Here is a 22318-nt window from a genome sequence, read left to right as displayed (position 1 = left end):
CCCCGGCTCTCATTAAATCACAACGTTTATCACCCGCACTTCCGTCCGGTCCCCATCTAACGCGGAAAAATCACCAATCTCGGATCTCGCGCTCGCGAACGAACGAAAATTGCACGGCGGGAAATGAAGGGCGGATCGTCGCGAAAAACAAGTCTCAGATAGTTCCTCTAGTGAGGAAGTGAACATTCGCGTCTAGATAACGCGTCAAAGACGAATCCACCATCGAAGTCGATCAAATATCAAAAGGAGCAACTGGAACTTCGCGCTCGCGAACGACTGATGTCCAAACATGAGGATTGTGAGCTCGCACGGGCCCGGGGTTGATCCTAATTCACGGTGAGACCGAGTCACGGTGACTGCCGCGACTTTCCGGTATCTGGACGGGTGATCGCGATGCTTGAAATCGATATGTGTACTTGACACGGGGACCCCGAGATCTCCGCTAATACCGAACGTATAACAAGAAAATTATCCAGTCGAGAGACCTGCGAGAATGGGTCGGGAAGACGAAGGAAGGGCAAGAGCTTCCCGTAGGATCGGGGAGGGCTAGGTCTCTTCCTCCATTCGGCCAAGTTCGCAACAATGCGCAGTGAACCCAAGACTGGTGTCCTCCACCAACACAATCGCCGCGAAAAATCATCTATTATCCTATGGGACACGTATACACACGAGAGAGGCAACGATGAGAAAACGAGGGAAGAGGCTGGTCGGAATTCTGGACAATGACACGTTATATATCATTCGAGTTTTCCGCCAGGCCATTTTTTTCTCGAAACTTCGATTCAACGAATTTTCCTTGAAGACGCTGCGTAGAAACGGCAAAATTCCACGCCGGTTTCGCATCGCCGAGTTGAGCTCACTTCCGACCGAAGGCGACATATGACGGTCAGCAGTTCGGTTACCGACCGAAGTTCTAATGAAATTCTACGCGTTTCAGTGACGCCTCCCAGGCTCGAGAGAAAGGCAATTAACAGCGGAGAGCATGTCAACGTGTCTAAATGAGCCGCCATTTTCTCCGTCGTAACGTCAGTCTGTTGAAGTAAATCATCATGTATAAAATGCCACGCACCAGGATGTATTCTAAACTTCTTGGGGTGGAATCTCGCTCAAAACGAGTGAAAAGTGACGGTATTTTCATTCGAGGTGACGGCGAAAAAGTACTGCCACTCGAAATCGCAAGAGTGAACACGTTTCACTCAAGCTTAGAGTGGATTCCGACTGCATACGAACTGCGAACGTTTCAATCGACCAGAGCGAATATGTTTCCGTGACAGTGGAGAGTACGTTTGGTTGCAAAACGGTTTGCAACACTTTTTATCGAATGAAGTTGCAACACTTCGAGTCGTCAGAACTGAAAGTCACTGCTGACATGTATGCGCAGTAATCGATTACACAAATGCATACAGATTACTTCTCAAAGTAACGTTCTCTTAATTTGAAATAAATTCCTCCTTCCAAACTTCACACAAATAGCACATTCTGTGCTGTCACTGTTCGGCCTCTGTCATAACCAATTACCGTGTGTGCATAGACCGAGAAACGAAATATTTGGATATTTACTTGTGGAGTAAAAGTTCATCTCGCAGAAATAACTGTGACACTCAGAATCCTACCTGAAACATTTTCTGAGTGTAAGTGAGAAATCACTCGCTCGGATAACTCCACCTTTCGAGTGAAATTTTCCTGTAAGATACTTAGGGAGCAATTCTAATTCCGCCCGTCCGATCTTGAGAATCCGTACAGATTAGAATCGACATTTCGTGATCCGCTCGTTCGTTCGTTCGTTCATTCCTCTATTTGGGTGCTATCCCGATGTGTATGGCGTTACAGGCTCACGGTCTAAATCTAGCCATTGAACTCGCGCGCGCGCACCTCCGCTCTACCTCCGTGATGCCGGATAATACCTACACACGCGCGCGAGCTCACGCGTATATCGCTCTTCGATTTCAGCCGTAGCCAAAACGATTATAATAACTATTTTATCCGGCGTGGATCTGGGCCATTGTGCCTCTCCATTCTGAAAGTCATAACACGATGCCTACACTGCCCTTCGGGAACTGCCGCGATGGTTCCCCTTTGGCTGTGCTATACCACGGTATAACCTGGTGCACCATGAATTTCAAGTTTCGCGTTGGTATGTGTGTCCGAGGATGTGAACGCGGTGGCCGACACAGTCCGACCTTTCTGTAGCCACAGATTTCGCTCGTGCGTGTACGCGTTGTATCTCGGGACACACGAATTCGTATCGCGAGAGCGTGTGCGACCACGTGTAGACGCGGAGCTCACACGTGTGCGTGGCGACATACGACGCGCACGCACAGAGAGCCTCGCATTGTCGTCTATAGGCTGTTTCAGAAGCCCGCATCGTAACTTGGAATTGACTTTCAGACGGACAGACAGACGGACAGACAGACGAGCCCGAGCTTGGCATCATTTGCCGCAACTCTTCACCTTGAATACTAAATACCGCAATGATCGAATCTTCAATTCAAGTTCCATGCAAAACTCACTGAGATTTCAGCAAGAAGTCAGACTGTACCATTCAGTTGCAATACCGAAATGTCGTTCGACAAAAGCCTCTCGCTTCTAAGTCAAGCAATTCTGTCGACGCCTCGATGTGTCAATTAACGACCTCAAGCCGATCGAGAGGCCCGCCGTCGAAATTAAAATGGAGTTCCTGTGGGACACCCTGTATTCACGCAAACACTACGCGACCACCACAAGCTCGCGGTGACTGGCGCGCACGTATACACGCACGGTGTCGGTCTGTGTGCGTGTCGTAGCGGTTGCACACATCGACCACCGGCAATATTTCACGGCATATTGTTGCCATCTGCACACGCAACCCCGCGCGCACGACAGAATGCACGACGTAGGAGAGACGCGCGCTTTTATTTATCTGCTATTTATTTGCCAACGCGCGCGCTACCGAAGCGGACTCACGACCCTGCCGGGGACAGATTTGAAAAGTTATTAATCGTCCTGTTTTGGAAAGGAGTGTCACGGCCCCCCTTGGCAGCCGAGGAGCTCCTTTTATGCGAGTTGGCTAACCAGACGACGACGGCGGCGGCGCATTGGCTGCTAGCGAGCGTACGTGCCCCTTTCGATCGGCTCGAGAGGACCCCTCGAGAAGGTGTGAATCGATGGGTGGAGGATCGCATACAAAAAGTCAAAACCGAGTCAACTCTTTTGCGAAATAGGGGGATAGATTGAGACGTGGTGGATGCCCGCGACGATCGTCGTCGCTGCACGAAATCGCCCGCACATTTCTTGCAAATACGTGCAAAAAATGGCCGTAGTGAAAATTATCCAGATGCGAGGAATCAGCTGAGACGCACAAATGACTAGCAAGCACTGCGATATCGTATATGTTTTTGCGTTTCGTCGATACAGATGTCGAGACGGAATTTTTGTCTCAACTATTTGTTAAATTTAACAAGAGACTCTTTGCAGCGCCCGCCCAGATTAAAGTCAGTGTCACACTTCTTATAAAAATTAACTGTGGAAACATTTTGTTGGGCGAATCGATGCGACTAGGGCCATTTGTACGCATTTGTATGCATGAAAGTAATAATTAATGGAAAAAAATGGATGCATAATTATTCACATCGTCGCGAATATCTCGTGTGCCATAAAGCTCGATATTTCGGGGCTCGTTTTGTTGCGTATACACCATACGTCCGCGCTTTGCAATCGAGATAAGGTAAATGTCCGTAAAATTCAACAATTGAGATCTTTCCACTGGCGGATAAAGAAAGTGAAACAGAGCCGCGCCGCCGAGTGAGAGAGATAAGAGGTGACGTCGTGCGTGAACCGCTATCTCCGCGGCTTCATAAATATTTAAGACGCCCGCTTATGACGCCCATACCACGGATGCCCGTCGGCAACGTGTCCGAACGATTTGAATATAATCTGTATCGCGACGATACGTCACTCCCGCCGGCGTAATCTTATCGCGTTTTTCACACGTGAGATGAATAACGACGTAGCCGCGTAACTTAATGGGCCCTCCCGCGGAAACAGAAGGCGAGTCGCGGAATAACGAAGATCAGATGCGCTCGTGTTCGCGCTTTTCGGCCTCGTCTTCGTCGCGAAGTAAATGGCTCGTTTAGGAACTCTTTGTCGACAAGTCTCAATCTATTCCCCCAGTAATTTCTTCCACGGTAATTCCGCCTACTCCTTCGTCAGCCTTTACTGTACACTGAGAAGAGTTCAGCATTTACAACTATGATTGTTCCGTGAGATAATTATAACCAAGAAAACCGCTTTTGTAAGTGCCGCGATATTAACCTTGGCTGCACATATTGGCTATTGCCTTTTCAGAGAAATAAAAGTGCGATTGAAGTGCTGAAAATGATTACAATCTCAATGAGATTAACCATTCTTTCTTCTCAGTGTGCGTTGAATTTTCCGTTAGATTGTGGAACGATAAAAATTTGTCTAGTTCTTTAACACAACGCGATTTCTCATCACAAAAATTTCCACGGAAGAGGATCTATGCGAACTTTACTCGCTTCAAGTCACACGCGACACGATATTCCCGAGATGTATATGCATATAAAATATATATTTTCCCGTTCCTCCCTCAGAGCGCTCATCTCGAGTTTATATGTCTCAACGACACGTATTCCCAATTCCAGCCGCGATTCTCGCCCCTCGTCCGAGGGCGAGAACGCAGTCGGTCGCCATATTCCCCATAAAAAATCCGCCAAGTTCGCGCTTCCTGTTCGCGCGTCTCCGCTCTTCTCGAGAGCGCCAGGAGGAAGCCCCGGAAAAAGGGAGTAGAATGCGGGGGTGCGGACCGACGCGTGGTAAAATATATTCCAGTCAACTTCCGCTGGAAATAAATAAGAGTCACGCCACACGGTCTCGCTGCGCCCCCCGACAACGGGACGGCCATTCGTGTGCAGGAGACCTTATCTTTCGATATCTCTCTTTTCCTACGGCACCCTAAGTCAGAAGGAGCCATCGAGAGGAGTTCCGCCGCTGCTCATCAAGATATACCGGGAATCGAGACGAGACTCTCCGCAATACGGACGGTTACGCTTGCTTAATCACTTTTTAATTGCTAACATCTATGTAGAGTGCAAAGTAAAAGTACCCTAATGTCTGAAAACAAACGTACAAATCCTGGCTGTTCTTACTGTTTTGGTCTTTTAACACCAATTTTTGGATTTTCAATATAGAATATACAAAATAAGCCAATAACTTTTGCCATCTGAAATATTTTAGAAACAAAAAACTTGCAATCTCCAGATTTTCAAAGTTATTCTACTTACAAGTCTATCCAAAAGTTACACTCCGATTTCTTTCTAATTTGGCACAAATGTAGGAGTATAAAAAATATTTAGAATATATTTTTTTTCATTTTGTGTTTTCCCATTTTTCCACTTTGAGTTTCACGAACAGTTTATAGTGCAACAACAAGTGCAACAAAAATGCATAAGAAATAAAATTGAATACAAGATATAGGCGTTTTTGGTTTACTGATTATGAATGTGAAGTCAAATAGATAAAATTATTTTAATAAATAATAAAATATTTAAACAAAAGAGATAAATGTTTAAACAGATTTGAAATATTTCGATTGAAATCTCGGTTAAAGAAATTTAGAATGGCTCGTGTCTCAGTTATGCCGATTTTATTAAAATTTTAATTAAAATTGCCAGATTTTTCGGTTTAGCCGAGATTCGAACCAATTTTTATTAATTTAGCACATATTTAAAATATTTTCGTTGGAATTTCGGCTAAAGAAATTTAGAATAGTTCGTGTCTCAGCTATGCTGATTTTGTTAAAATTATTTAACTATATTTTGTATATTTTGTATATTTTGTATATTTGTATATTTTGTATATTTTGTATTCAATTTTATTTCTTATGAATTTTCGTTGTATTTGATGATGATAAGAGTGAGAACATTAAAAACCTATAAACTGCTCGTGAGACTCAAAGTGGGCCAAAATGAAAAAATATGACCTAAATATTTTTTGTACTTCTACATTTGTGCCAAAATAGAAAGAACTCGTGTACGTTTTGGGTAGGTCTTGTTAGAAAGAAAGTATTATCACTATAAGACTTTATCTTCTAAGACCAACTTTGAAGATCTGCAGACCTATTTTGTTTTTGCCTCAAAGATATTCCAAATGATAATAGTTACTGAACTTTCTCACACTCTGTATATTTTCTATATTGAAAATTTAAATATTCTTATTTAAAGATCTAAACCTTTATTTTTTTAATTAAGTCGCCTCGCATTTCCTATGTCCTTGTATTGTAGCAAACGCGATAGTTATTTTACAGCACACTTTTTTCTGAAGTAATATTCAGGCAGAAGATGGAGAGAGAATGAAGGATTATAAATTACGTTCCGACATATTCGTAAACGGGACTGCATTATTTCTATCGTCTTCGGAACATCTTCATCGACATTTTTATTCGAATTTGCCTATCTCTTTTATTATTTATTAACAGTTGCACGTCTAATTGGAATGCTATTAACCCGGTTGTTTTTCTTCTGTTCTAGGCGAGAAACCCTTCAAATGCGAGTACAATGGCTGCGACAGGCGATTCGCCAACAGCAGCGATCGTAAGAAGCACAGCCACGTTCACACGTCGGACAAGCCTTACAATTGTCGAGTAAACGGCTGTGACAAGTCCTACACTCATCCCAGCTCACTGCGCAAGCACATGAAGGTGCGTCCCCTGTTCCAGTTAATCATGAACGTAGTTCGATGAGCAAACGAGCGCGCGCACTACTAGCGATTCGATTCCGTCGTTCACGTCCGAGCCACTTATGTCGCAAGTGGCGTAAGTTTAAAAGTTCCATCTGCGAGACGCGCAACTTTCACCACGCACGCAAATTTCTTTACGCTCGTGTTAAAAATCAATTTTTCGCTACTATTTGCTATAAGATTTCGGGAAGACTTCTGAAAACGAGGCATGTAAAATCAAATCCTGTTATTTCGGCCTTTTCATCGCGATGACTAATTATTCTCAATGTGCGAATTATGAAAATTGCAGGACATAAATTTGCTGCATGACCATTCGAAGAGCAGCGTCACGCGGACTGAGACTCAAAATGCGCATAGCTTCATCTAGTGAACTCTATTTGAAGATTGTCTATCTCGTTTGATTTAATTTTTTAATTCCGCGAATTGTGGCTCGAGATAAAATTTGTATAAATTTATAAATTTGAATCATGATTCCTTAAACATTAACCGACCGCGAAAATCTTGACCAAATTATACTTGTACCAGCTTCAGTTTTGTTCCATTTTTGTGTACGTTCAAGCAATTGAAGAAACCGTTGAAAAAAGAAGACAGAAAAAAGAACGAAAGTGATTCCCAAAACAATAATGTGATTTTTTCGCGCGAACGACCACAGAATCTAAATAAGAAATTATCTTGACGCGCGGAAAGACAGAAGGAGAGAGAATCGTCCAAAACCCGACTTCCGAGATACATATGTGATAGGCTAGATTAGGTCAGCTTTACAGGGATGCTTTTTTGTATCTCTCTCTCTCTCTTTCTTTCTCTCTCTTATTTTCTCTCTGCGATTTTTCGCAGACGTAGTTCGCGGAAGGCAGTCGTCGAGATTTGCTCACTGAATTATGAAGGAGAAACCAAAGAGATGGAAAGGGATCCTTGATTCTCGTTACTCTCGGCCAAGCTTTCGCGGTAAAAGCATGAAGCTGATCTCTCTGTCTCTTTTTTTTTTGATCTACTCGATCTCGACTCGGTAATCTCACGGAAAGAGGATTGCAAGAAAAATGCTTGTCGCGAATAAATCGTAGGTACACGTAATATAACCAAGTTCATATCACGTCCAAGTTCCAAGTTCATATCCAAGTGTCTCTTGCGATAATTTGCGAAACGAGCAAGCGTTGACGAAGGGACAACCCTTAACGGTCGTGGCATATTTTGCCGTGACCGCACAGAGAAAATGATTTGATTGAATCAAATAAACACTTCTATGGAATAGTTCAAACGAATTTTTTTATTGATCGAACAAAATTTTGTTTGACGCAACAGAAATATTTATTTGCGGCTCAGTTCCAAAGAAATGTTTTTGTTGTGTCAACCAAATAATTTGTTTGGACTATTCCAAAGAAACATTTATTTGACTCAACAAATCGTTCTCCGGTGCGCGGCCTGGAAAGCAGGCTTACAAAAGGGTTAATCGACATTTTCGCTATTTAATGATAGAGAAAAAAGGCTAATATGAGTTCAAGCACAGTAGTTATAGTGCTATAGTATCGAAATTGGTAAAACCTTCCTTATGTTAGGATATAAAGTAATTTATTTGACAAAGAATATATAAATGATCAAACGTTTCGGCTCATGCATGAACCCTCTTCAGTGATATATACATAAAAATCTCAAGGATTGAACAGAACCACGAAATTCTTCGTGGTTCCACGCTTTTGTCGACCGTAATATTAAAATAACATCGTTTTTCCTGTTCACCAAGTCTGAGTACTATCGACTGAATTTCGTGGTTTTGTACAATCCTTGAGATTTTTATGTGTATATCACTGAGGAGGGTTCATGGATGAACCGAAACGTTTGATCATTTATTTATTCTTTGTCAAATAAATTTGACTTTATATCCTAACATAAGGAAGGTTTTAGTACTAATTTCGATACTACAGCACTATAACTATTGTGCTTGAACTCATATTAGCCTTTTTTTCCTATCATTAAATTTATATTTATTTGTGTGTTCTTTTTTATCTAATAATTTTCGCTATTCTTTCTCCAGATACACGGCGTATCGATGAACGAGGGCAAAGTTGGCGGTGGATACGATAGCGACGGCGACGAGAGCACTAGCAGCGGTGGTAGCGTGTCCGTGACCGGCCATACGGAATCGCCTCAACCACCACCGGTTGTCCCGGTAGCGCCGACGACGACGACGCCGACCAACGTACCACCCACGAGTCACCTTTCCGCCCGTAGCGCGGAATTGGGCAACTGGTATGTCTGTCAACCGCCGACGACGGCGTCTCAACACAGTCCTCTACCTGGACCGCCGCCACCACACCACCTCAGCCATTTTACGCAAATCTTACATCATCAAGCGACCGCCTATTAATCGGGCTGCATGATTTGGCTCCCGGGTTGGTGCCGCGTTCTTCGCATAAGATTTCTTATTAATCGGACTATTGCAGGTAGAGGACAAGTCCGAGTTTTACAAGAGTCTCTTCCCGTGTCGGGCAACGTGAAACGAATCGCTTCCGTGAAATGGAATATGATTTGGCAAACGGGAATTTGGATGACGATCGATTAATTCATCAAAATTCTCTTTTCGGAGAGATGTTTCAAAAGTACGACCGTGTATAACGCGCCTGTAATGAAACTCGCGCTCGGGGAGAAAGAGAGAGAAAGAGAGGAGAAGAAGAAAAGTATTAAAAACGGTATGTTTCACAATATTCAAGGTAATGAGGTGTTTCCTTATGTTACAGATGTATAAAAAATATATGTTGAATGAACGTTTAGTCGTGAAATTATTTATCAATCGGTTTATCGCACCCATGTAGCGAAATTATTTCAAAACGGTAGGAAACAGAGTTTTACGTATCTGATTAAGAGCGAAGAAAAGAATAAAAATTGCAGTTGATCGAGAAGAATACAAAAAAAGGCATATCTCAGAACTGTCGCGTGTTCAATAGCGCAGTGCGGAGCTTAATTAGAGTGGAAAATATATGCGCGCATTGACATCAGCGAAAAATATTATAGAAATCCACCACCATACATTTTTCCAATAATCACTCACCGAACTGTCCGGAACTCAGGGCCGGTCACGTTGCACCGCGAGCAAGATCTGAAGCAGAAAGCAAAACAATAATCTTAGTTAATTCTTCGTGCATCCGCTGGGATTACACCGCGCGCCATGTGGTGAGAGATTCGATAAATCCTAAACGGGAAAAAAGATTTCTTTCCCTTGAGAAAGTCACTTGAAATATTAACAGTTAAGAAAAGCAGCGTGTAGGGAGCGAACCTACCTTCAAACCGACCCTGCTCGGCCCGAACCGGATCCTCCGGTGCCGCCACTTCGTCCACCCGGAGCTTCATTGCCGCGAGCTGCGTGAGACCGCGAGCAATGTGCCGAAAATCTGGAACAGTAAACAATTTTCTCGGTTAAAAATTTAAGGACAGAGACGTTATTCGCGATAACGAAAGTTTCTACGAATATTTCCTTACATTTCCACTAATCTATATATTTTTTCATTGAGGAGAAATTGCTCTCAAATGAAGAAATATGTATATATATTATATTAAGAAATATGTAAATATATATATATATATATATATATATATATATATATATATATATATATATTTCTTAAAATCGTTGCTTTTCGCGAAAGCACTTATTTATCGTATTTAAGAAGACTTAAATAGATATATCAGTATCTACGCCGCGAATGAATATTTTCTTTTCCTTTTCCTTTTTAGGTACTTTTCTCGCAGAGTATCCTCTCTAAAGTTTCAGAATACTGCCATTACTCTCGGTACTTCCAGCACAATGATCGCGCGCGCGCACGCGTAAAATACTCTGAAGCAACATTTGTCACGCACTCTATCTCCACGACTAATTGAAGGTAATAATTAATGAGAAAACGACACGCGACGCGCAGACCGACTCGTCCGACACTCAGTCGAAGGACTGTTATGATCGCTATTGTGCGTCGCGTACGTCAACAAAAACGAACAACACGCGTAGGTCTTTTACTTTTGCTTTCTCTTTCTATACAGGATATCCAAAAACTGCAACTGCGACACTTTGATATATCGCTCTCTCTTCAACTGCGTTTCCAGCTCTTGTCCAGCTCAGAACATAACCTAGAAATTTATCGCAATAATTTCTCATCGATTGCTCCTTGTGATCTGCACGAAGTACGTGTGTATTGGATAGGATAAATAATAAACTATAAAATAACACGTTGGAATAAATTGAATTAGCCATTGTACTATTCTGAAACCTAAAAGACTGAGAATTTTAAACGTACACCCTCGCTCTATATACCATCACAAAATTATGATTATTTTTAAGAACGGGTTACATCTTCTTTCTGAGAAATGTAACTGAACGACCTGAAGAGATTACTTTTGTGTTGTATAGAGGGTATAACTGAAACAGGTAATCGAAGATTAGGGGTGCATTCTAGTCATCTTGAGAATGAGAAAATCTTTCTTGACGATTCTTTTACCGATATTTTAACTGTTTTTTTTTTTATTCAAAAGTGAGGTCTTCCCGTCTTTCAAACGAGTAGAATGCGTTTCTAAGGTTTGATCACGTAGATTTCAGTTGTGCCTTGTATAAATATGTAAAAGATTTTTTAGATTTTAATAAATTATATGCTCTCTGTTGTGTTACTCCGAGATTTTACATTTAACATTATATTATTTATGACGTTTGAACGCGTCCTCTCCAGCAACAGCAATATGCCCGATATATACATTCTTTATGTATGCTTATTTCCTGCAAATAAATTCCGTTTCAGGAATACGCGATTTCAATGAAAACTTTTAATGTAACTTTCCCAATCTCACGTACGACATACGCACGCACTTAACGCTGAAATCACTCGTGGTTTTCGGATTACGATACTACTGAATGTTACACAACCTTTTCAAATCAATGGATATCGTATCACATTCGAAATGTGATAAGCCGGCGCGACTAATTTGGTCATTTCTTTCGTGTCACGAGAGATATCTTTCTCAAAAGAAGTGGCGAGAGTTCACCGCTTTATATGACACATACACAACATTCTATCACGCAATCTAATCCACATCCCAGGATTAATTGATTAAATCTATCGACCCCAGAAAGAGACAACGCAACCAGCGCATTCGATCACACGATCGAAACGTGACACACGATAATGTAAATGGAATGCAGATTTGCGAAAATATACAAGTCACGCTCGTGCCTCAATTTATTAATCAGCAACTGTTAATGCGAATCATAATCCCGTCTCTTCGTTTGTAAATCAGCAATTTCCCACAAGCGTTCAACGTACACCTACTACTAGAGTCCAATGGTAGAGCACCATCTGTAGTATTAGCGGGACGAAAGTCTCTCTGCGGAAAATTAAATTACGTATACGTAAACGTGTAAACGTAAAGTGAGAAGAGTCCTTTGTCCGTGAATTTATTTTGGTGAATACGAGAGATACACGTATTTTGAGAGGGGAGACTCGATGAAATTGTACATACAGTCAAAACGTAGCCGGAGCGCGGAGATTACGACATACGTAGGTGTTCCATGTAAGATATTAACAATTTTTGTTATGTGTGATATCTTGTAAATACAGAAGTCTAGAGATCGGTACGTATAAATAGCGCTAAATAAGGGAGCGTATGTAACATTCTTGTAATAATTATTATTTTTATTGTGTATACGCTTACGATAGAAACGAAGGAAGAGAAAAATAGAGAGATTTCTCTCGTCACGAACACGATTGTATGATATTGTATCTGTTTCGCAAAAAAAAAAACCAGAAATATATTGACAAGATGGTATATTCGAATTGCGGCCTCTTATTCGTTTTCGCCACGACAGTCCTACGTCGTCCTGCCTCTGTATATGTGATTTTGGTTTTTACAGTTCATCTCACACGCATACACGTCATCTCACATGCAGGCACGAGTAATCCGTGACAGACGGAGGGCTCGTGTCTGGGCTCCGAGATTCCTAGATGAGATTACAGGGATCGTTTTTTCAGTGGATTATAAATATCGTATAATTGGCATAAGATTCTTATTAAACTGGGCCCGATGCGCTCGGACGCAAGGGAGCGTCCTGTGCGGCGTATTGAACGGGTAAGGAAAAAAGCGAGCAAGAGCAATATATGTATATGTATGTATGTATGTACATATATATATATATATATATATGTAAGAATGGCTCGGTTGGCATGGCGCCACGATGTGTCTAGGCACCTACGCGAGAAGAAGAGAGAAGAGAAAAGGTGGAGGAGATAGCATCGGCATCGGGAGGACGACCGTGGCGTTTTATTGCTCGATAAGCAGATGAATTCGTCAGATAATTTCCAGGCCTGATGCAGATGATTTTATTAGCCGAACCGTACGAGACCCCGGAATTCTTCGAGGCGGAGGATTGAGATGACACGGGCTCCGGAGAAGATCACCGGAGATAGGAGAGACGATACGGGAGGAAGAGAGAGAGAGAGAGAGAGAGGGGGGAGGGAGAGACCGAGAGAGGGAGGTTAGGCCAGGTGTCGTTGCGTGAATTTGTATGATCGATGATTTTCGGATATGCTGATCCGGCGCGATGCGCGTTAGATATGGGAACGTTTTATTCCGATCGCGGGGGACGTACGTATCGTATGCCTGAGCCCTCTGTTCGATCGATCGGAGAACTCATAGACAGATAAAAATACGTTATCAAAGCGGACGACGGGACAAAGGAGAGACGGCGGCGGAGGGCGGGAGAGAGGCCGCGGATGCGAAAATATAATTCCGTCGCCAGGTACGTGCTTTTGTCTTGTCGCCCGGCCTGCGCTTTCGTTTTTCTTCCCCTCCTCATAAAGGCGAGATTCGTATTAAAAGGCACGGCACATAATTAATGTCCGACGGTCACGAAAGACGCGAGCTGTTGCCGGCACCGTGTGTATACGCGCACACACATACATGTGTGCACACATTATACATATCCCGACTTTATGAAGAAACGCGCATTCCTCGCGTATGAGCGCCCACGTAAGCGCGTCGCGTGCCGCGCGACTCGCGCACGTGCGTATCGTGGTGTGCGAGCCGCGCGGAAAGCGGCTTCGATTGAATTTGTCGACTAATTATTTGTCAATTAACCGAATAATTAAAGAGCGAGCCTCATGTTCTCCAAATTCTACGAAGCGAAATTTCGCTCGAAGAAACTCTGATAAAATGTCCACGTATCCAGAATGACGATTCAAGAGAAATTTCTTTTGAAATTAGGGGGTCAGATTGCCTGAAAATCGTGCTTGTTCTTTCACAATTTTTTATGACAAACTGAGTGCATATGCGAAAGTGTTACCTTGACGTGTATTTATACAACATATAAAGAGAAGAAAAATATTATTTTGATGATCAAATACTCGATATAAGTGTATGGTACTTGCAGTTAAAATATATTTTGTTTTTCTTTTCAAGGTCGTCATTTTGCAGTAACATCTTGACTCTCGGTGGTACAATTAAGGTGGTTTTATCAAGAATTTTGGACGGAATATTTCCGTAAGCTTATCGTTATCGTGTGAACCACTATAATAGAAATTAAGTAAAAGTTAATAAAATTGCAAATATCTTAATGGGATATTATTAAATTTTCAATTCTTTTATAATAAAAAAATTAATATTTAAAAATTAAATATTTTCACAAGTTTATACGATAACGACAAGCTTACCTAAAATTCAGCTTAATTGAACCACCGAGAGTCAAAATATTACTGCAAAATGACGACCTTGAAAAGAAAAACAAAATATATTTTAACTACACGTACCATACACTTATATTGAGTATTTGATCATCAAAATTATATTTTTCTTTTCTCTATATGTTGTATAAATACATGTCAAAATACATTTCGCATATTTCATTTTCGCATATTTATTCAGTTTGTCATAAAAAATTGTGAAACAAGCACGATTTTCAAGCAATCTGACCCTCCAGTCCCCTTAATATGTGATTTCACGATAAAACCACTGTACTCCAAAAGATTAAGTTAATATAAAATATTTTTCAAATAAGAAAACATATATTAAACTTTAGCTTTTCATGAAAGCAACTGTCTATTTTATTTAAATAAAAGAGTTTAAATTTAAATATTTTAGTACCCATCAAATACATATTCTTTATCTTCCGGATATTTTTCCCGTCAGAGTCAAAATCTACTCTAAGCTTGAGAGTTAAAATTTATTTTCGTCATCGTGTTCCGAGTGAAAATGCTGCCACTTTTCGCTCGTTCTAAATGAGATTCAACTCCAGGGTATTCAGAGAACACGCCCGTTTTCTTCGCGGCGACGAGTGTCTCGCGAGCATCTCGAGTCGGCGAGATCTGCGAGAGAACGGACGAATTTTTGTCGTGCTTTCGCGATAGATATATCGCTACGTGAGAGACGGTGAGTTACGTCGAGAATATACAACGCCGTTCTCGCCGCCGGAGGCGTGAAAATCGATTACTGGAGGAAGAATCGCGGCATCGAGTCGCAGCTCGTGGACACTGCTCGCCGGCGCACTTCCGCAGGAGAAGCGGCGTAAAACGATGTAAGAGGATTAAAAGGCTCAGCCGATTGGCTCCCATTACCGGTCCTGTCCAGGGTTGTAAATCCTCCATAAAACCATTGATAAATCACGCGCAACAAGCGCGCGTGCGCGGAAAGCAACGACGAGGGCTTTTGAAAAACCCGAGGTAGGAACGCGCGCGACAACACCGGTAAATCGAGATCGGACTCTCGCTCGTTACCGATCGAGCGATCGCCGGGAACTCCTAACGACGATCAATCGATGAGTTATAGGAGTTCCGGATGATTCCGCGCTGAAAGAATTTATGCGGCACGCTTCCCAGTGCCGATCGGCTGTTACCGGTTGCTCAATGGCCCCATCGGACTGCTAGTTCCGCGCGACGCCATTGAATAAATCACACGCGATTTATTACAGAGCGTTTTGCCCATCAGGGAAACCCCCAATATCACGCGCGCGCTCGCGATTTGCAATTGCGAATTGCAATCCACGAATCGCCCGTAAACTTTGACACGGCCGTGATCAAAATGTCGCGAAACGCGTCGGTTCCGTCGCAGATGCATGGCGATTTCTGTTCCGATTCTAAACAGAGAATCCGCGTTTGGAACAAGAATGGGACTCCCAATTGCTATCGCAGAGGGATAATCTATTTTCGGAACAAAATTGGGCGTTCTGATTGAAATCTAACCTGCACTTGGGAAGATGCTAAGAGATTTCTATGTGGAGACTTTCAGCCTCCCCGGATAATAGAAATGTGGAGATTTTCACGTGGAACTTTTCACTTTTCACGAGTTCACGCTAGAGGATAAGATACATGATCGATACTTTGGCGCGAAGAGATATCGATACCGTCGTAGCCCACGCGCGGTCGCTGTCAAAGGCGAGTTTCTGTCGAACGAGGGCTGCTTGGCTCCGTGGAAGTGTGAAGATTTTCACGTGAAACTTTTCACTTTTCACGAGTTCACGCTAGGGGATGAGATACATGATCGGTACTTTGGCGCGAAGAGATATCGATACCGTCGTAGCCCGCGCGCGATCGCTGTCAAAGGCGAGTTTCTGTCGAACGAGGGCTGCTTGGCTCCGTGAAAGTGTGGAGATTTTCACGTGAAACTTTTCACGAGTTCACGCTAGGGGATAAGATACATGATCGATACTTTGGCGCGAAGAGATATCGATACCGTCGTAGCCCGCGCGCGATCGCTGTCAAAGGCGAGTTTCTGTCGAACGAGGGCTGCTTGGCTCCGTGAAAGTGTGGAGATTTTCACGTGAAACTTTTCACGAGTTCACGCTAGGGGATAAGATACATGATCGATACTTTGGCGCGAAGAGATATCGATACCGTCGTAACCCGCGCGTGATCGCTGTCAAAGGGGGGTTTCTGTCGAGCGGGGGCTGCTTGGCTCCGTGGAAGTGTGTCGTGCGTTCCGGAGCCGGATCGGTCGTCCCGCGCACCTCCGTTCGATGAATAATGCCCGGTCGCGCCGGTACCCGTGCGGGCCGGCACGACGTGGGCGTGTACGTGTGCCGGCATGATCTACGGGGGTTATTACAACGGCAACGAGGCACGACGCGAGTGCTCACCGGGAATACCGAGCCTCCTCTACTCTTTGGCCCCTGCCACGATATAACATCCTCCAGCCTCACCGTCGTACCCGGTCTCCACCGGGTAAATACAAGTCGCGGTCGACTGCTGCATTCCGACCGGGCGCGAGCGCGCGCGTCTTGTCTCCCTCTTGGCCGGCGCGGCTGATATATCCTTGGGGAGACGCCCGAGGTACGTCCAAGTGAGCGTGGTGACACGCGGGGGTGAACATCTCGTACGACAAGCTCGATGAGCGAATGCACCGACGAGATTTCCCCCGCCTGGTTCCTCGACCAGGGACCTCTTACAATGTTTCCCTTACCTTTTCTCGTAGCTCACGCACGGTGAAGTACGCGAATCATTACGAAGGACATTCGGTGGCGAGAGAGTCCGGCGAGCCCCCGCGCCCTACCGTTGCCCTCGTTGCCGCGTGTGTCGTATATCGCTCTCGTCATCACCGGTAATCGAAATCGCGCAAACCCGCTGGGAATATTTTTCGTTATCCGAACGTGAAGTATTATCGCGAAGGAGAATATATGGAGGGAGCCCGAGTGGAAGAGGCGCGAAAGAGGAGGGCCAAGCGAGCATTTACCCGTCCGCTCCGATCCGGTGAATGAGAAGCGGAGGGAGGAGAAGGACGAGGACAAGGAGGAAGAGGAGACAGGGAGGAAGAGAGCGAGAGAGAGAGAGAGAGAGAGAGGGCGAGACGAGAATCGAATGAGAACGAGAGCCGGAGAGCGCAATTTGTAGTCGCTCTCATTTGTCACCGCGTCTCCCTCTGTACCCCCCTCGTCCTTAGTCGCCTACCATCTTGCTCGGCTCCTCCGATTCCACTCTCCTCCTCACTCTCTTCCACACGTTTATATCCACTATCTCGACTGTGTTACCATCGTGGGTAGGTAACTCTCTCTCTCTCTCTCTCTTGTCCTTCGGCTTTACCTTCTCCACCCTCTCCGTGTCGCTTGCACGCTCCCACTATCATTTCTCTCGCCCCCTCCTCAGATTCTCATCGGACGATTCTTGCCGGATAACAGGCTAATAAAGGATATACCGGTAGAGAACGCCCGAATTTTGCACCTCCCCCCTCCCCGCTCCCGTTACCACGGAGACGTGTCGAGACTTTCGTATTACGCGGGCGAACTTTTCTTCACATCATATCGCCAAGTGCTGAATCACGTTTCCTATTTACCCGTGTAAAAAAAAAATCATATGGAAGAGAGAGAAGAAGAAAGGCGAAACGAGGCGATTTCGATTCAACAGCGGATCAACGACGGACACGATGACTGTACACAAGATCGCCGTAATAACTTCATAAAACGGTCATCCCCCGGTCCAGCTGAAGGAGATAGGGCGGAGGGGGAGGGGGAGAGGGAGGGAGAGGATCGTACCTTTTTCTGATACCCTTGGAACCACCGTTCGGCCGAGGACTAGCCGGATTCGGCGAACGGCGCATTTCGGTATATTAACACGTAACACATCAGGAGAACGTCACACGGGCACACCTGCGCCTCCGCGTCGGAGGCGAGGCGCACACGCGCGCACCCTTATTTATGCCCTGTAAAAGCCGTGCTTTCGACTCGCGCGACTCGAGTGGAAACCGAAACGCGCGACCCATTCACGTGGCCCGGTTATAAACGTCCGCGTAAATTCGAGGCTGGTTAGAGATCGTAAAGTAGCGTGATACGGCCGATACGGGGCCGGTGGCGTGGCACAGAAAATCATAAAGTCGATCCGCGTACGTCCCGGCCGTGCTGCGGAAGGCGAGGGCCTGGCGATGCCTATTAGGCCGATTGCTGCCCGACTCTCTCGTGTTCACTCGTATTTTCTTTCGTCTCGACTTTGTCTCGCTCATTACGCATTAATTACGACGCGCACGCTTATCACGCGCGTCGCGTTAGATTTGAATTGTAAAATCCGTGTACCTTTTCCTCGCGAATAACGCGTGACTCTCCGTGAGAAGAAAGTACTTTCGTCCTTGTTTCTGCGAGTGTATCCTGCCGATAAGTGCAATCTTAATTTTTCGAAAAATTTGTACAGACGCGTACTCCGGGGACACGTTTCGCCGACGATACGTCCCGCGCGGGCCTTTATTGATAGTGAAAAGCGAGAACGACCGGATATCTCGATCGAGACCTGACCAACACAACCAACGCAGCGCGAAGACGGCACTGACGTATCAATGTGTGCCTGCCACAACAGGACGTCCGCTCTTATTATTATAAATTATTTATTTGCATTTCCAAATGATCCTTGAAGAATCACGGTATTATGCTAATGCGGAGATTAACATATAGGGAGGCCTGGCGCGATATTTCAACTCGCCTCACCATTTAGACTGTGGGAGTCTAGCCACGGTATTTGATCTCCACACGACTCGAAAGAAAGGCGCGGGCCGGAGGATATTTTATCATTTCTCCTTTTACAAAAAGGCGTCTACGAGACGCCGAGGAATTCCTACGGGCCAGGGAAGAACAATGCTCTCACGCCGAAACGCTCGGCCGTTAATCGGGTTTATCGTACAGCGGAATAATCGCCGGACGTTTCTCACTTTGTCGCGAATATGCCTAATTAAGGCGGAAACAAATACGCTCCCGTTTTAGCGACGCTACACTCTCGCCGTGACAAAGCGATCTTCCTTCCTCCAATCGTGCGACTTGAATGAGAGAAATTCGAGTCAGTTCGACCAACGCGTAAGAAAAAAGATATCGAGGATGTGAAACAAGTGAGAGATCGCGTTAAAAAGGAAAGACAAATCTCGGCAAAATCCACCTCGAGACACAAGCCGAGAACAAAGTACCCGACCTGTAAAAGAGATTGATTGAGCGTGTTATTAGGATCGAGTTAGGAGAGAGAGGAAGAGAAAGAGAGAAAGAGAGAGAGAGAGAGAGAAAGAAAGAGAGCAGCGTTCGGCAATTATCATACTTATTAGAGAACGATAAAGACTCGGCCCCCTTTTATCTGAAATTCGATAAGAGACAAACATTCTAAACCTCTCGCTAATTTATCGCAACGCGACCCGGCGGACAGGAATTTTCGCGCAACCCCTCCGCGAGAGCTGTCGGCCCGAAGCGCTCGTAAAAGACTTAACCAAACGTAATTAACGATGGCCTATCATTATGTAGTAGCGGGACCACACCCTCGTCACATTATATGTTTATAAATCAGCCCGGAACGACGACTAAAAACACGACGAAAATCGAGTGTCCGGAGGCGCCTCCTCACCACCGGCCGTCCCGGAGAGAGAGAGCAGGTAGAGGAATTCTTATGCTAATGATTTTATGATCGTGGAAATGAATGCTCGTCATATTTTTTTAATCGCCTGGGTTTCCACGTACGCGAGCCACGGCAGGCAGAAACCGGGACTCGGAAATCGTTCCTTGTCTCCCACTGCCTACTTTATGTCCACCCGTTTTTTATCCCCGTTGTTACAGTCTTACGGGCTGGTGGTGCCCGTCTTATATGCGCTGTCATAATCATAAAGTAACGTCCGAAAAGGACAACTTTCAACGTTTCCGAAGATTAAACAAAAATGTTGGCCCGGGCAAGCTTAAACTCAATAATTGAATGCTGAATACGTTAAACGAGAGCGTTAAGAGGATGTCGCTTAGCGTGAATACAAATAAGCTGCGCGTACGTGGGAATTGAAACGCAAAATATGAATGGCTCGGGCTGGACACGCGGAGACGATAAACCCAGTGGATCATCATCGACAATCTCCTCGTCTGCGCTCGTCTTGTTTAACGTAACAAGAGAAAAGGGTATCGCATGATTGACCATATTGTCTCGGCTGTACCGTCTACCGTTAATAATTTATCATCAGCGTCGTGTCAGAGGTGATATCGACGATTGCGTAGGCATGATTGTCGCAATGTATGCGTGTGCGTGTATGCGTGTGTTGCAGCTCTCGAGAGAGACTAAAATAAAATAATACCAAGGACACCGAGAGATATCTTTCCTTATTAAGGGCAGAGGGGAGATGTCAAAGTGAGAGCGGCGAAACGCACGGTGGAACGAGTAATATGAGGTAACAATTACATTGTGTTGGCGCGAACCGCCTATGTAAATGCAGGGTCGCCGTAGACAGTGCGTACAAAGGTGCTCGCGCAAGTAGCGACTCTCACACTCGCGCATTCCGGGCAGGTGTACTAACAGCTGAGTCCAACCACCCACTCACACACACACACGCGCGCACGCACACCTAGGCCGAGCTGACACCTTGATGGATACTATCGTGTCCCTCTCTTGCGCTGCGTTGCATTGCATTGCATTGCGCAAGGTGCGTCTGTTACGATTGCCTTCTAAGCGAAACTCACGACGCAACTCTCTCGAGCGAGAGAGAGCGTTGCATAAAGCGAGTGACGTAAGGGCTACCTACTACCAATAATGATGAACTTCTTGAGCGCAAACTCAAAGTACACCCGTTTACGAAACGGTTTAAGCGCGGTTTTATTTCTCTTGTTGGAGTTGAGAGCGCATCGAATGATCACAATCGTGAGCCGCTATTCACGAGCCTGCGCGGCAATTCGTTGTGACAGAAGCCAAAGTGACGACGTATGGAGACATCCGACGTCACTATCGGGTACGGGAATTGTATTATTATATAAGAATTGCACATTGGAAGAATCGTATTCCCTTATAACAGATAAGACTATAAGAAAAGAGATATATTTGCGCTTTGCACCGTCACTTTGATTCCTGTCAAAAGCGATTACTACGCAAAAGCCCATTAAGTGGTTCGCAATAATGATCATTTGATGCGCTCTTCCAACTTCATCAGAAAAATGCGTACAGACCGTTTCGCAAACAAGTGTACAGACCTACGAGAGACAGAGAGAGAGAGAGAGAGAGAGAGAGAGAGAGAGAGAGAGAGAGAATGCTCAGTCCCGTTTGGAAATAAAAGTAGCGATTCGTGTTTGCGAAAAAGTGACAGAGGGGAAAAATTGTCTTTCATGTGCGCATTCGGGAGCTCCCGCGCGTCCGTTTCAAAAACCACGATGACGAAACTCGCGTCGTTACTGGAAAGATAGCGGCGGTCGTTAAGTGCCTGAAATACGACTTCCTTCCGTCGTTCGGGCGAGAAGCGGTACCGACGACTTCTTCGCGGCGACGCGGCGTGCTTCCTCACGTATCGCCGAAACCGCGGATTATTCTTCCGGATTGCGTCCTCCTTCTCCTCCCGCGCCTCCTTCCCGTCGCCGTCGTCGTCGTCGTCGTCGCGCGCGCACACGTGCGAACTGACGTAACGGGTGTTGCGTTGCCCGATAACAAAACGAAATCCCCGAGCAGGTGGCCGACTCGCGGGGCCAACAGGTTAAGAACGTACGCGCTTCTCGGATGACTGTATTGCACATGCTCGCCGGACATTTTTACGCGCTATATGGGTCAGAATTAGCATTTCCCGCAGTTAATTGCGAACGAGCGGCTTTCCGGCAGTTCCCTCCCTTCTCTCCCCCTCTCTCTCTCTCTCTCTCTCTCTCTCTCTCTCTCTC

At 44.9% G+C, this 22318-nt stretch overlaps 2 protein-coding genes across 5 annotated transcripts in view; one reads left to right on the top strand and one right to left on the bottom strand.

Annotated features, from left to right (window-relative positions):
* Window positions 1-12539, top strand: part of LOC116852866 (zinc finger protein ZIC 4-like) — a 37570-nt gene extending 25031 nt beyond the window's left edge. The window contains exons 2-4 of one of the 4 annotated variants that reach the window (XR_004379866.1): window positions 6525-6694; window positions 8762-9416; window positions 10459-12539. Coding sequence is in view for 2 of the 4 variants with exons in the window: in XM_032833617.1 (XP_032689508.1) it covers window positions 6525-6694; window positions 8762-9094 (503 nt within the window). In the remaining 2 variants the exon portion in view is untranslated. Of the gene's footprint in view, window positions 1-6524; window positions 6695-8761 lie in introns of all 4 variants that reach the window. The other 3 variants (XR_004379867.1, XM_032833634.1, XM_032833617.1) reach the window with 3 other exon arrangements.
* The window catches only part of LOC116853807, a 54558-nt gene continuing 42246 nt past the window's right edge, over window positions 10007-22318 (bottom strand). The window contains exon 4 of the mRNA XM_032835050.1: window positions 10007-10115. Within this exon, the coding sequence (XP_032690941.1) occupies window positions 10007-10115 (109 nt within the window). The remainder of the gene's footprint in view (window positions 10116-22318) is intronic.

The sequence above is a fragment of the Odontomachus brunneus genome, unplaced genomic scaffold (genome assembly GCF_010583005.1).
Source record: "Odontomachus brunneus isolate Ranch 3 - 2012 unplaced genomic scaffold, Obru_v1 Obru_scaffold_006, whole genome shotgun sequence".
In the NCBI taxonomy this organism is placed as follows: domain Eukaryota; kingdom Metazoa; phylum Arthropoda; class Insecta; order Hymenoptera; family Formicidae; genus Odontomachus; species Odontomachus brunneus.
This window is presented reverse-complemented; position numbering and strand designations above follow the sequence as displayed.